General features: G+C 36.1%; 2 protein-coding genes across 8 annotated transcripts in view; both read left to right on the top strand.

The window, feature by feature from the left end:
• The first annotated feature begins 1113 nt into the window (after positions 1-1113).
• Positions 1114-12632, top strand: part of LOC138694127 (tigger transposable element-derived protein 1-like) — a 48018-nt gene continuing 36499 nt past the window's right edge. For 3 of the 7 annotated variants that reach the window (XR_011330801.1, XR_011330804.1, XR_011330799.1), the window contains exon 1: positions 1675-1788. Coding sequence is in view for 1 of the 7 variants with exons in the window: in XM_069817738.1 (XP_069673839.1) it covers positions 2169-2321; positions 2410-4005 (1749 nt within the window). In the remaining 6 variants the exon portion in view is untranslated. Of the gene's footprint in view, positions 1789-2155; positions 2322-2409; positions 4041-12632 lie in introns of those variants that run through there. The other 4 variants (XM_069817738.1, XR_011330802.1, XR_011330803.1 and 1 more) reach the window with 4 other exon arrangements.
• Positions 5936-12358, top strand: LOC138694128 (matrix metalloproteinase-16-like). Its single transcript, XM_069817740.1, has one exon. It carries the CDS (start codon positions 8185-8187, stop codon positions 9688-9690), a length of 1506 nt encoding a protein of 501 aa, XP_069673841.1. The 5' UTR covers positions 5936-8184; the 3' UTR covers positions 9691-12358.

Genomic DNA, 12632 nt, shown 5'->3' with positions numbered 1-12632 from the left:
ACACTACGTAGTTCCGCCAAATGTCTGGATTTCTGTCCAACATACTTTTTATTGTGAAATATGAGTAACCGTCAGAAAATAGTTTAAGTACAGTAAGACACAGATGACCGCATATAACTTGGAAAATTGTCTGCAGTGTATCAGATGTTGTACAATCCATATAAGTGATCGACACACCGCCTCCTGATAAGTACTTGACTAATGATGGGGGAATAGGTGTTCCAAACGAATCGAAAACACATGCCTTATGGTATTGTTTCCAATAGCAAATCCAATGTGTCCCCATATTTTCATCTATATCAAAATTAACAATACCGCATTCCATAGGTTTTGGTTTGGTTGGTAATGTATCGGACATGAATATACCTCTAAAGTTTTTTTTATTCCAAGTTTCTTTACATAATGCGTAATATCTAAATTTGTTAGAGGTTTGGTGTCTGACTTGTTTACTCCTAGAGCTTTGTGGACAGTTTTCTTTTGACTGGTATGTAACCCCTTTTTACGAGTGAGGTCTCCGACTTTTTTTTTTCCTAGCCCACTTCCAGCCGCTTTGGATTCCATGGCTGCATTATAACGTTTCTGTTCGGCTAGTTCAGCATCGTTCTTGCTTTTATTATGAACGGCATTTGTAATGGCAGCAGCGCCTCCAGCAATAGAGCCAACAGCAGCAAGTGCGCTTAAAAGTAACGGAATAGTAAATATAAAACCGCCATGATGTACTGCTATCCCACTTCCAATTTTGGCCGCGGAGCTCGAGGAGCCACTACGTTCGAGGGCATCTTTTAGAGTTTTGACTGTTGATATATATTGTGTTAGCGTAACACCCTTACCTTCTTTAGTGGGTTCTTTACCACCTAGTAACTTCCGTAACTTAATAATAGCACTTAAAATTAAAGGTAATGTAAAAATAGAACCACCAACATGAATAGGTTGTAGTCCTTGACCTGTTTTTTGTTGTTTGAGAAATTTTTCTATTGTCAGTAATGCTTGTAATAGTAGTTGCATCATTTATTACATTAAAAATCAACACCGAATCCAATTTTACGTTTAGCCCACATTGCTCCTCTAACTAACAAGGCATCAGCTTTTTCATTAAGTGGGGTATTGGGATCATTTTGGATATCTTTGGCTTCGAGCTGTAATTCTTTGTCAGCAGTATGTCTCGATTCTAGGTCCTCGTGGTCTCTGTAGAATATGTCGTGTTTCATACATTTTGCATCTAATTCGTTAATTGGTTGATCTCCTCTTGCTAATCGCTCATCTAACCGAGTTCCAGGTCCGCAGTAATTATATTTTTCCCCAGTTCCGAAGCTTCGTAAATGCATTTCTGGCATTATACCGGAGTTGAGAATTTTATTAAATATTCCCGAACCTTGTCTATCGCCCCAAAGCTTTTCGGTAAGGAGCGTATATATTTTACAAGAGAGTATATCGCGTTTGGATTCTTATCCAAGTCTACGTTAAATTTAAATCTTTCATCTAACATATCAATAATACCTACTATTTCATTTCTTATCTCTGGGTTTTTATTACCAGCTTTCCATGCCCCATCGAGAATCATTAGTCGTTCTATAATTTGATTAACGTTATTAAACCACACATATTCTTTTGGAAGCCCAGTAAGGTAATGGAGGGTATCTGTGCGCAGGCGGCCAAGTATACGCAGTCGCATTTTTCAGCTGTTGGCATCACTGGACATCAGCTGACAGTGTAGTATGGTAGTGTAATCTGTAAGAGGTTGTGTAACGCTGTGGGTGCTTTATTCGTACGATTATATTATTGAAACAGGTAAGTTGTTATATTTTGCTGACTTGACTGTAATTTTATAATGAAGTAAGATAAGGAATTGGTCTCTCCGCAATAAATGTATCAGATTACTATTAATACCTTGGAGAATGCTGCTATTGCTGGTGAGGATGCCGTTGTTCCCGCTTTGATCTAGCAGCACTTGTTCCATCTACACTGGATTGAACGAGATATGACAGCAGGCGGGCAAGTGTGCGCGCCTGATTCGAGTTTGCGTACACTTGCCCTTCACCCGGCAGCTTATGCGATAAGACTAATTTTACTGCGCTTTTTCTCATAGATCTTATCTTACTCTTCCATTACCGTTTTATATACGGTAAAGATAATTGTTTGTATTTATTTCTTGTAGTTAAAGAAAAGACATGGGGAAGTATGAGAGGAAAACTGAAAAAACATGTCTCACACAAAGACAGTTTGATGAAGCAAAACGACTGATTAATGAGAGAGCTAGCCAGAGGGCTGCTGCCAAGAAGGTCGGGTGCAGTGAAGCGACACTTCGAAAGAGGCTTAAGTTGGTGAGAATTATTCCAATAGGAACAATTATAAATTATTTAGGAGATAGAAAGTTAGAAAGTTAATAACATTTTTTTTTCTTTCATTTAGGGTATCGTAGCTAGTTCAATGGGAAGGCACAGAAAGGTGTTTAATGAAGAGATGGAGGAACAACTGGTGAAACATGTTAAAGATCTGGAAGCTAGGTTTTATGGCATGACTAGGAAGACGTTAATGAAAGTAGCTTATGAATCTGCAGTCCAGAACGGACTAGAGCACCGATTTAACACTGAATTGAAATTAGCGGGCAAAGATTGGGTGTACCGATTTCTTGCAGACTGGGGTCTTTCTTTACGTACACCCGAGCAGTGCAGTTTAGGAAGGGCAATGGGATTTAACAAGGTGCAGGTTGACCGGTATTTTGAGAACCTCAAGGAATGTTTGGGAAAGTACAAATTTCCTCCCCACAGATTGTTCAACATGGACGAGACCGGTGTGTCGACTGTTCCTGATAAGACGGCTAAAGTCGTTGCTACAAAGGGAAAGAAGTCCATCAAGAAAGTAAAATCGGCTGAAAGAGGTCAAATAGTCACTGCTGTTTTTTGTGTAAACCCAACAGGGAACTTTATACCACCTGCTTTGATTTTTCCTCGTAAGAGGAACAAACCGGAGCTCTATAACAACTCCCCTACAGGTTCTCTTGGACTTGTTAGCGAATCTGGATACATGAATTCCGAACTGTTCCTTGTTTGGTTGGAACATTTTTCCAAGCATGTTAAATCTTCAGTGGATGATCCAGTCCTCTTGGTTCTTGATAACCATGTCTCACATTGCTCGCTTTCAGCTGTGGAATTCTGCAGACAGCACAACATTGTCCTATTGACGTTGCCACCCCATGCTAGTCATATGCTTCAGCCATTAGATAAAGTAATATTTGCCCCATTCAAGAAATTCTATGCCCAAGAAGTAGAAAAATGGCTTTGTAGTAATCCTGGCAGAGCTATAACCCAGATGGAAGTGTCTGGTCTATTTCGCGTAGCATTCCAGAGGGTGGCAACTGCTGGAAATGCTGTAGCGGCTTTTCGTGACACAGGCATTTATCCCTACAATCCACACGTGTTCAATGATGATGATTTCTTACCATATGAGGTAACCAAAATCGACTTGCCAATTCCTGAATATCTCGATCAGTCAGCAACTAGTAACAGAGATGAAGATGTAGATAAAGAACAGGAAGAAAGAAAACAATTGAATATGAATAACCAAGAAACAAATGAGGGGTCAACTAATCAAACAGTTCAACCAACCAGTTCCATTAGTTTACCTCAAGTACCAATCACCAACATTCATCCCTTACCTAAATATGAGAATCTGAACAAAAGGAAAAGAACCAGTCAGCAATCAGAGATTTTAACATCGTGTCCGTATAAAAACAATCTTGTGAAGAAGGAAAACTTGAAACAGGAGAAAGAAAAGAAGAAACAAGAAAGGCTGAAAGAAAGAACTCAAAAGCAGCTTTCAAAATCGAATCCTCAAGTGTCCAAAATTACAAAAAGATGTAAAAAATATAAAGGAACCAAATCGAAAACTTTCACTGGACAACAGCTGACATTAGGGCCTAGCACATCTAGTGATAAACAAACTCCATCAGAGAAGACATACATCTGCCCTGGCTGTGGCGAATCCATTGAAGAAGACTGGGTATAGTGTAATGGGTGTGGCGAGTGGTGGCACGAGTTGTGTAAGTCATATGAAGGACATGGAACATTTCTTTGTGATGTGTGTTAATAAGTTGTTGCAATATAGGCCTGCTGTAATTCAGTTAAACTAAAGAAAACATACTTTAAAAAGTGCGCACAGTTAGCCGACATTCTGCGTACACTTACCCGCATATGTCGTCTAAGTGTTCGCATTCGCCAACTTGTCTAAACTTGTATGCCACAATAAATGATGATCACTATAGGCAGTTTTAACAATGCATAAATATTCTTAAACCTTCATTGTGTATGAACATCTACTTAATGTTACAAAATAATAACAGACGACCACATTATGAGCGAATTAAAACTAAGTGCGCACACTTACCCTCCATTACCTTATAGGTTTTTAGAACTCCCTTTCCGAATTTCGGAGAAGATAAATAAGTAGGAGTTCTAGGCTTTTTACTTGTAATTTGCGCCCATAGTGGTTTAATAAAGGCTTCATACTTTTTACCTGTGCTTGATTTTGGCTTTTTTGTTGATGGATCATTATTTTGATAAATGGCATTGGACTCTATTAGTATTTCATGATATTTTAATATATCTTCTGATTTAGCCACGTTATCAGGGATATCTTTCTTAGTTAACAAAGTCAGTAGGCCATCTGTTGCCTCGTACGTTTTTCCGTTAATAATGAGATTATTATTATGTACCGAAATTTCAGATTGCCCTATATATATAGTTTATTACCAACTGGTCTTATCTCAAACACAGGTTTATCTGTTTTATAATTTAAAAACTTTGTTATATTAGGATTTATATATGTAGTGGCATAATCCGTAATGGGGGGTGTCTGTGGTAACTCAAATAACCCCCCTTTCAAATGACGTTTCAATTGGTGTTGGTGGAATTTCAAGGTTATGATGAGCTACTGGAATTAACTCTGTGATAAGATTTTTATTTTGGTCAGTAACTTTTCCTACTTCTGTAGCTAGACGCCCAATAGCATCAATAATTGGCTGCTCTTTCTTCTTATTCAATTCATATTGTAATTGTGGTTGTTTCTTCCATTCCTTAAATCTATCTTTCAGCTCTTGTTTAAGCTTAAGTCGCTCTGTCGGAGATTTTGTTGCATTTATATGAATTATTTTTTAACATATCGTAGACCTAGACATATTCATGTTGACGTAACGTAAACCTAGACATATTCATGTTGACGTAACGTTATTCTGGAATTATAAAGGATTTTATTTGGTTCCTATATTTTCCATTGTTGGGCAATCTAGATTTGTCAATAGTTATAAAGCCATGAGGTACACTCCAACATATATTACATAGCTCTTGAAATTTATCAAACGACATATCAGGACCAACAAACTCATCATATGCATGTTTAAGATTAATATTATCTGTTTTGAATAAACACAAAAAGTTCATGTTATCCCTAATGAGCTGTTTTGGAATTTTAGAATACGTCTGACCTAGATAAAGCAAACAGATCCCCTTATGTCTACCTCTCAAACATATCTCTCGTACGATATCTTGATTCTCTAATATCCAATCGTCTATAACAATTAAAGAGTACGGTTCGCAGTTATCTAACGATATCACATCGTCATCTTTTTCTATAAATGTTGCCATAGATTCACCCACTTGTGCTTCAAAATCATAAAAAAATTGTCTTAATGTAATATATTTTTGTTGATCCAGACTTTTTGAGTAAATATAATAATGATCAGGATCAATCCATCCATCTTTGAGAATAAAGTTGTCTACCGCTAACACGGTCTTCCCACAGCCTGATGCACCTACAAATAAAGCTCTCATACATTTAGGACGTAGTTCTCCAGTTATTCTATAATCGCTATCTTTGTCTTCTGGAAGGTGCGTAACATCCCAACACACTGTGCGCAGCACGAGGGCCGAAGGCAAGCATAGCTGATTGGTTGATGGCGCGAAGCTTGAGCTGCTGTGCCCCGGTTCTTCGCTAACTTTTTTAGTTTTCTTATTGTTGGTTTTGATCATTTATTTACGTAAATAAATGTATATTAAACTTGAAGGCACAACCTCTGAATTGAGTTTACGGCTATCTCACAATCACAATATAACCGCAGACGCAATATCCGTTATTGGATTCTACTCCACATTTCTAACACCTAATGTTAAAGAGGATACTATTTTAAAATACGGTACTCAGGACATTATTATTGATAAAGGACAGTATTCATTCGATTCCCTTGTACAAACACTCTCTCACATTAAAGATCTAGAGATTAAAAAAGATGATATTTGTAATAAAGTTAGCATCTCCAACAAAGGAAAACAAGATTTTGATTTCACAAGCCTAGGTAAATTATTAGGGTTAACAAACAATGCAATCGTAAAACCAGGAGAAAAAATTATAGCTGATGGACCCCCAAACTTTATTCCTTTTAATACCATTAATATAGAATGCAACTTAGCTGCAAACACCGGTATCATCACAAAACATAGCGAGCATGAGCATAAAAGTAGTGGAATAATTGCAACGTTTAAACCAAATGTCTATTTTAAACAGTCCATCATTTACGAACCAGTTAATCCACTCATATTTCCAATTCATCATTTGACATTTAGAGATATTAGTGTTAAGATCATTGACGAAAATAATAAGTTGATTGATTTCGACAGTGCTAAAATTGAAGTTATATTATCAATAATATAATCACACTTTTTTTTAATTCATATAAATGAGTATCACAGCAATAGAAAAATATCAAACACAATTGTTTGGTGCAAACAAAAGAACCAAAGATAATATAAATAAACCATTAACTGTTACCGAATTTGATTTGGATATTGGAGATGGTTTTTATCATCCAAGTAAGATGAGGGCTTATATGCAATTTGAACCTCATGGAAAGGCATCAAATGGCAACTTTGCTAAGGATGCACTTATAAAACTCGTAAACAACTTTTTCCCATGTTTGTGGAATAGAGCACACCTTAGATCGTTTGGACAGCTTGTAGAAACTGTAGAAAGCCCAGCCCTTGTTTCTGATGTCCTTATTGATTTGAATATTCCGAAATCGGAAATTGAATTTTACAAAGGAGCCGGGTTTATCACAGACGATCGACTTAACTATGAAACTGGTAGAATTTACGAAGTTAGTTTCCCACTCGAGTACATATTTGGCTTTCTAAGATATAATAGAGACATCATGTTTAATCTTGGCTTAACAATCTCTTTCGAACGGGCTTCTTCTGATGAAGCTTGCTTTTACAGATGGGATAAAAAGAAAGCAGACGGCACTGTTGTCGTGATGCCTCACGAGGGAAAAATTTGTCATTAACGATTTTAAAATAATAGTACCCATTGTTGAATATGAATCTAATTATACTGACGAAATGAAAGCAAAGCTGTATAAGAATCCTGTATTAAAATTGAACTATTTTGTTTGGAGTGTTCACGAGGAACATGGATTTAAGGCTAAGAATTTAAGAATTGACTTGACTACATCATTTAACAGTTTACAGTTCGATATGCCTGACGTATGTATTATCCGTTTTCAAACTAACAGACCCAATGATCAACAAAGGGATTCGAGTGTATACAATCACTGTCAGTTAGCTAACTGGACGTTCAAGAATAGCAGAAATGAAGAGTTCCCATTTGAAAAACAACAGATGGATATTATGAAACACTGTTATCAAAATGCTTACGATACATATGTAGCTTTCAAACAAACGTGGGTGGGTAACTCCAATTTACGATGGGATATTGACAAGTTCATTACCGAACATTTCATGGGTATTATCAATATGACTAAACGCAAAAATATTACTTTTACAGACAGGACACAATTAGTTACTACTATGGACTTTGAGGCTAATGTACCAGACAATACAATTATCTATGCTTTCATGGGCGGTGAGAAAAATATTAAAATTGATATGAAGAATAAAAAAGTTAGCGAAGATTTTTAATATATAATAAATAGAATGCATCAGAGTGAGAGCAAATTTATATATGATCGGTTATCCAAGCTGCTCAGATATAATATCCCAAACACCAATTTGTATTTACCACTATCATATACAGTTGTTTTTAACAAGCAGTTAGCAAAACATAAAGCGTTTTGACCGGTGCTGTCATGGTTGGTGAGAAAAAATATTACAATTGACATGAAGAATTTTAATAATATAAATGAGAGCGACAATTATTATTATTACTATATCTTGTTTATTATCAGGATTACAATCCAAGCCAGTTACTAATCAAACATTAGACGTTATTAATCGCTTGCATCAATATGGTTACCTATCATTATCAGAAAATCAACAGGTCAAATACGTGGATCAAACAACACTCACTACAGCCATATTTTTATTCCAAGAATATTATGGTTTAGACACAACGGGTGAAATAGACGATATTATAGAATTATTATACACTCCAAGATGCGGAGTTAAAGATGATCCTACTGGTTTTTCCACAGCTACTTATAAATGGAATAGCAAAACTATTAAATGGCACTATTCTCTCGCTAACAGCGATGTCTTACATATCACAGAACAGGCTTTCAATACGTGGCAAAAACACACAGATTTAAAATTTGAACGTGATATGGTGCATCCCAACATAGTTTTAAGTAACAAAAGAGGAGGACACAAATGCCAGAAATCTAGCGCAGTTTGTGCTTCTAAATTTGATGGTATAGGAGGAATTCTTGGTCATTCGGACTTCCCTCATAGCGATAATTCTTTAATCGAAATTCATATTGATAGCGATGAAAATTGGTATATAGGTACAGACGATAACACACCAGAAAATCAAACCAACTTATATGCCGTGTTAATACATGAAATCGGTCACGCTTTGGGTATAGCTCATTCCAATGATAGAAACTCGATTATGTTTGCATTTTACAGTGGAGATAAGCTTGAACTAGGTAATGATGATATAAATGCTATTCAGAGTTTATATGGTTCTCCAACTGTAAACAATCAACCAACAACATCACCTATAAAACCCAATCCTTTAGAACCGGAACTGTGTGAGTTAAATAATGTTGAGACATTTCTGATCGTAAATCAAATCATGTACATTTTTTACGAAAAGTGGGTATGGATGATTAGTCTATCAGACATGAATATTCCTAAACTACAACTTATAACTGACTGGCTATTATTTTTACCGCCAGACTTTAAAAATATATCTACACTATACCAAAGACCATCTGGGGAAATAGTATTCTTTATAAACAATCTAATATACATGATAAAGTTTCCTAGTCTAATGTTAGTTAGCGGATACCCCAAGCAAATATCTACCTTAGGAATAACTTCAAACGCGAGAATACATACAACTGTAAATACATTTACGGGTCAAACGTTCATATTCTATAATGATATTTACTATATGGAGTTGGATGAATGTCAGTTTGTAGCTAAGAGTTACGGAATATCTAGAAAATTTCCAGGTGTCCCTCCGAACATGAAATCTGCTTTTAGATACACGAACGGTATGCTATATTTCTTTAAGGACAACACTGTCTTTGAATTTAACGAATTTACAAATACATTACTTAGAGCGGGTAAGAATAACCTATCTACATTCGGTATACAATGTAAAAAGATTCCATCTTCATACGGAGAAATCATCGTTAACTTAAAGAAGCTTGTATTGAAATTAGATGCTCTTAATGCATGAGTGGAATATGTCCATCAGAGATTCTAACATTTTTCCACCTGCTCTGTCTCCTTTACCCAGTATCATTCAGCAGCCACAGCCTACCATCTCTTTTCAGAGTGATATGTGTGGACGTTACACAGACACTTCATCTGAATTAACAGATGGGTCCTATTAACTCTGCTGAATAGTAGTGGATATAAGGGAGAGCTAGGAAAAACGGGGTAATAAGCGATCTCACCCCCTCATGGACTTAGCGTTGCTCCTCTATGGCCACTTAATTTGCAACATCCAATTGGTAGTATATTTCCCAACTGCAATATGCTAAAAAAAATCTATATAAGTTACATGCTCTTCAACACTATCCACTTGGTGTTTTCCATTATTTGAGTAGTTATTTAAGCATTAGAACATTAATATAAAATTAGAGTTACAAAACCATTTTCTGGAAACAAATATGATCTACAATTTCATAAGTTTATATTTTATCTACGTATGCACACAAATTTGAAAAATAGATTTGAAAAACACTAAACTGTATATATCTATCTCTCTTTTCCATTTATGATATCTTTTATCACACTGGAGGCGGAACAACACTCCCAGAGGTTGGAACTGAGAAACCACAATCACATCCTATTGGGACGGTTCTGTTATCATATCATATCCGCTATTTCTTCACGCCTTAACTAAAATGGTTGCTAGCTGTTTTCGCATATGTTTCAAAGTGCACCTAATATCTGGAATTTCTGGCGCAGCACCCCATTTTTCTGACGCAATTTCTAGCGCATTTTCTAGCGCACTGAATAAAATCCTGGCACAGCTAGCTATATTTAGCGCAAAATAGCTGCTTTTTTTAGTTGTTTTTGAGTGTTTTTCTGTGCTTCAAAAATAATGCTTGTATAATGTGCTTGGATATGGTTACTCGTATATGTCAAGAATCTATATAATAACGAGACGAAACATGATCTCGTGTTTGTGTAAAACAATAAAAATAAAAATAAACGTTTTTCCTAAGTAGGGTTCCTAAAGTAGTGGAATGTTTTAGCTTATAAATACTGTCATATATTTGCTTGTTTTGGCTTGTTTTTCTTAGGTATTTTATAAGAATATTGGGGTATAATTTTTTCCAAAGTAAGGGGTGTTTTGAGGACAGCTAAAATAAAAAATACATGTTTTTCCAAAGTAGGGGTTCTAAAGTATTGGGGGTTTTCTAGCTTAAAATATTGTTATATATTTGCTTGTTTTTTATTTGTTTTCTTAGGTATTTTATAATAATATTGGGGGTAAATAGGGTTCCATAGTATGGGGTATAAAGTAGGGTTTTTAAAGTATAGGAAAGTTTTTAGCTTAAAATATTGTTATATATTAGAGGGTTTTTGGTTGGTTTTAGTATGTTTTTTTAACCCAAAGTGGAACGTTTTGGGTCTGTCCTCAAGGGCCCCTCTAGTAGTGCTCCCATGCAAGCAAAGTTAAGTCATATTAAAGCCCAGATACGAACAATATACAGAAGAAGGATGGAGAGAACAACAGTGACTAGTAAAATTATTTCAGCAGAAGAAGAAGATAAAATGAACATTTTCCATTTGGTAAAGGAAAGAAAACGCTGCAATTCCCACTTCGTTACTAAAATCGAAGATGAAAAAACGGAATATAGTAAACAAAAGGATATAATTACTATCTTTCATCGGTACTTTACCGATATGTTTGATGATAAATCTGCACATGTTTCTCAAACTTTTAATCCAAATCCAATAAGGTATGTCACACCTGAACAAAATAAACAGCTTAATGCATCTATCACAAAAGAGCAAGTTCAAATAGCAGTCTTTCAAAGGAAAGCAAACAAGTCACCCGGAAATAAATGGAGAAAACGGGGAACACAAGAACATAGAGGAGAATGGAAGAGGAATACTAATACAAGCAGGGTAAAAATTAGATGAAAATGAGCATATAAGTACAACAACGGGAATAATAGGCGAATTGCAGGATTACCAGGAAAAATTGGAAATAGAAAGTGAAGAAGACGATTACAAGAACAACAAGAGGCATACAGTGAAATCAAGAGGAATGCAAGGAGAATAATTCATTGAAAGGACAGCAAAGGGAATGCTAGGAGTACAAGGGGAGGACAACGAAAACAACAACACAAAGAGAACAAGAGAAAGACAAGTGAAAGGAAAGAAGGTTAACAAGGCAAATATGACAAAAATGGCATACGTGGAGAATAAGGGGATACAAGAAAAACAAAGAGAATGCAATGAGAAGAAGACAAGTGAAAAGAAAGGAAGGAAAAGACTGGAACAACAAAAATGCAAGGCGAATAACACGAATATAAGGATAACAAGGAGAACAAATAGAAGAGAAGGAAAACAAGAGTAATACAAGAAGAGGTTAATACAAGCAGAATGAGGGGAAGGTGAGGGGGAAAGGAGAAGTCATGGAGGCCGAGGAGAATCAAGGGGAAAAACGACATACATTGAGAACAAGGAGATGCATGAAAAAATATATTAATAAAAGGAGAACAAAGGGAGAATAGGAAGAGAAAAAAGAGAACGAAAGGAGAAGATGAACAAAAGGAGAATATGGGGAATACAAGCAGAGAGAACCGTAGGAGTACAATGAGGGAAAGGGGAATATAAGGAGTTTATAAGTAGAGCACACAAAGTGAATTCGAAGAGACCAAGGTGAGTACAGGGAGATTGAGGGGAATATGAGAACATGAGGAATACAAGGAGGAAAAGGGGCGTATAAGAATAACAAGGGGCACAGAAGCAGAACAAGCGGGAGAAAATGAGAACAACCGAGATACAAGGACGTGTGGAATGCAAGGAGAAAGAGGGAAATATGAGGACAAGGGAATATCAGAGGAGAATACGAGGACAGCAGGAGAATAGCAGGAAAAGAGGGGAATATGAGGAGAACTCGGGGTATACGAGGAGATTGGGGAATGCGAGGAGAAC

The sequence above is a fragment of the Periplaneta americana genome, unplaced genomic scaffold, assembly GCF_040183065.1.
Source record: "Periplaneta americana isolate PAMFEO1 unplaced genomic scaffold, P.americana_PAMFEO1_priV1 scaffold_51, whole genome shotgun sequence".
Classification (NCBI taxonomy): Eukaryota; Metazoa; Arthropoda; class Insecta; order Blattodea; family Blattidae; genus Periplaneta; species Periplaneta americana.
Note: the sequence above shows the minus strand (reverse complement) of the source record. Positions and strands in the feature narration are given on the sequence as shown.

What these genes read in the sequence shown, in the direction of transcription:
- LOC138694128 (XM_069817740.1), top strand. Translation starts at nt 8,185, where the DNA reads ATGAGAGCGACAATTATTATTATTACTATATCTTGTTTATTATCAGGA.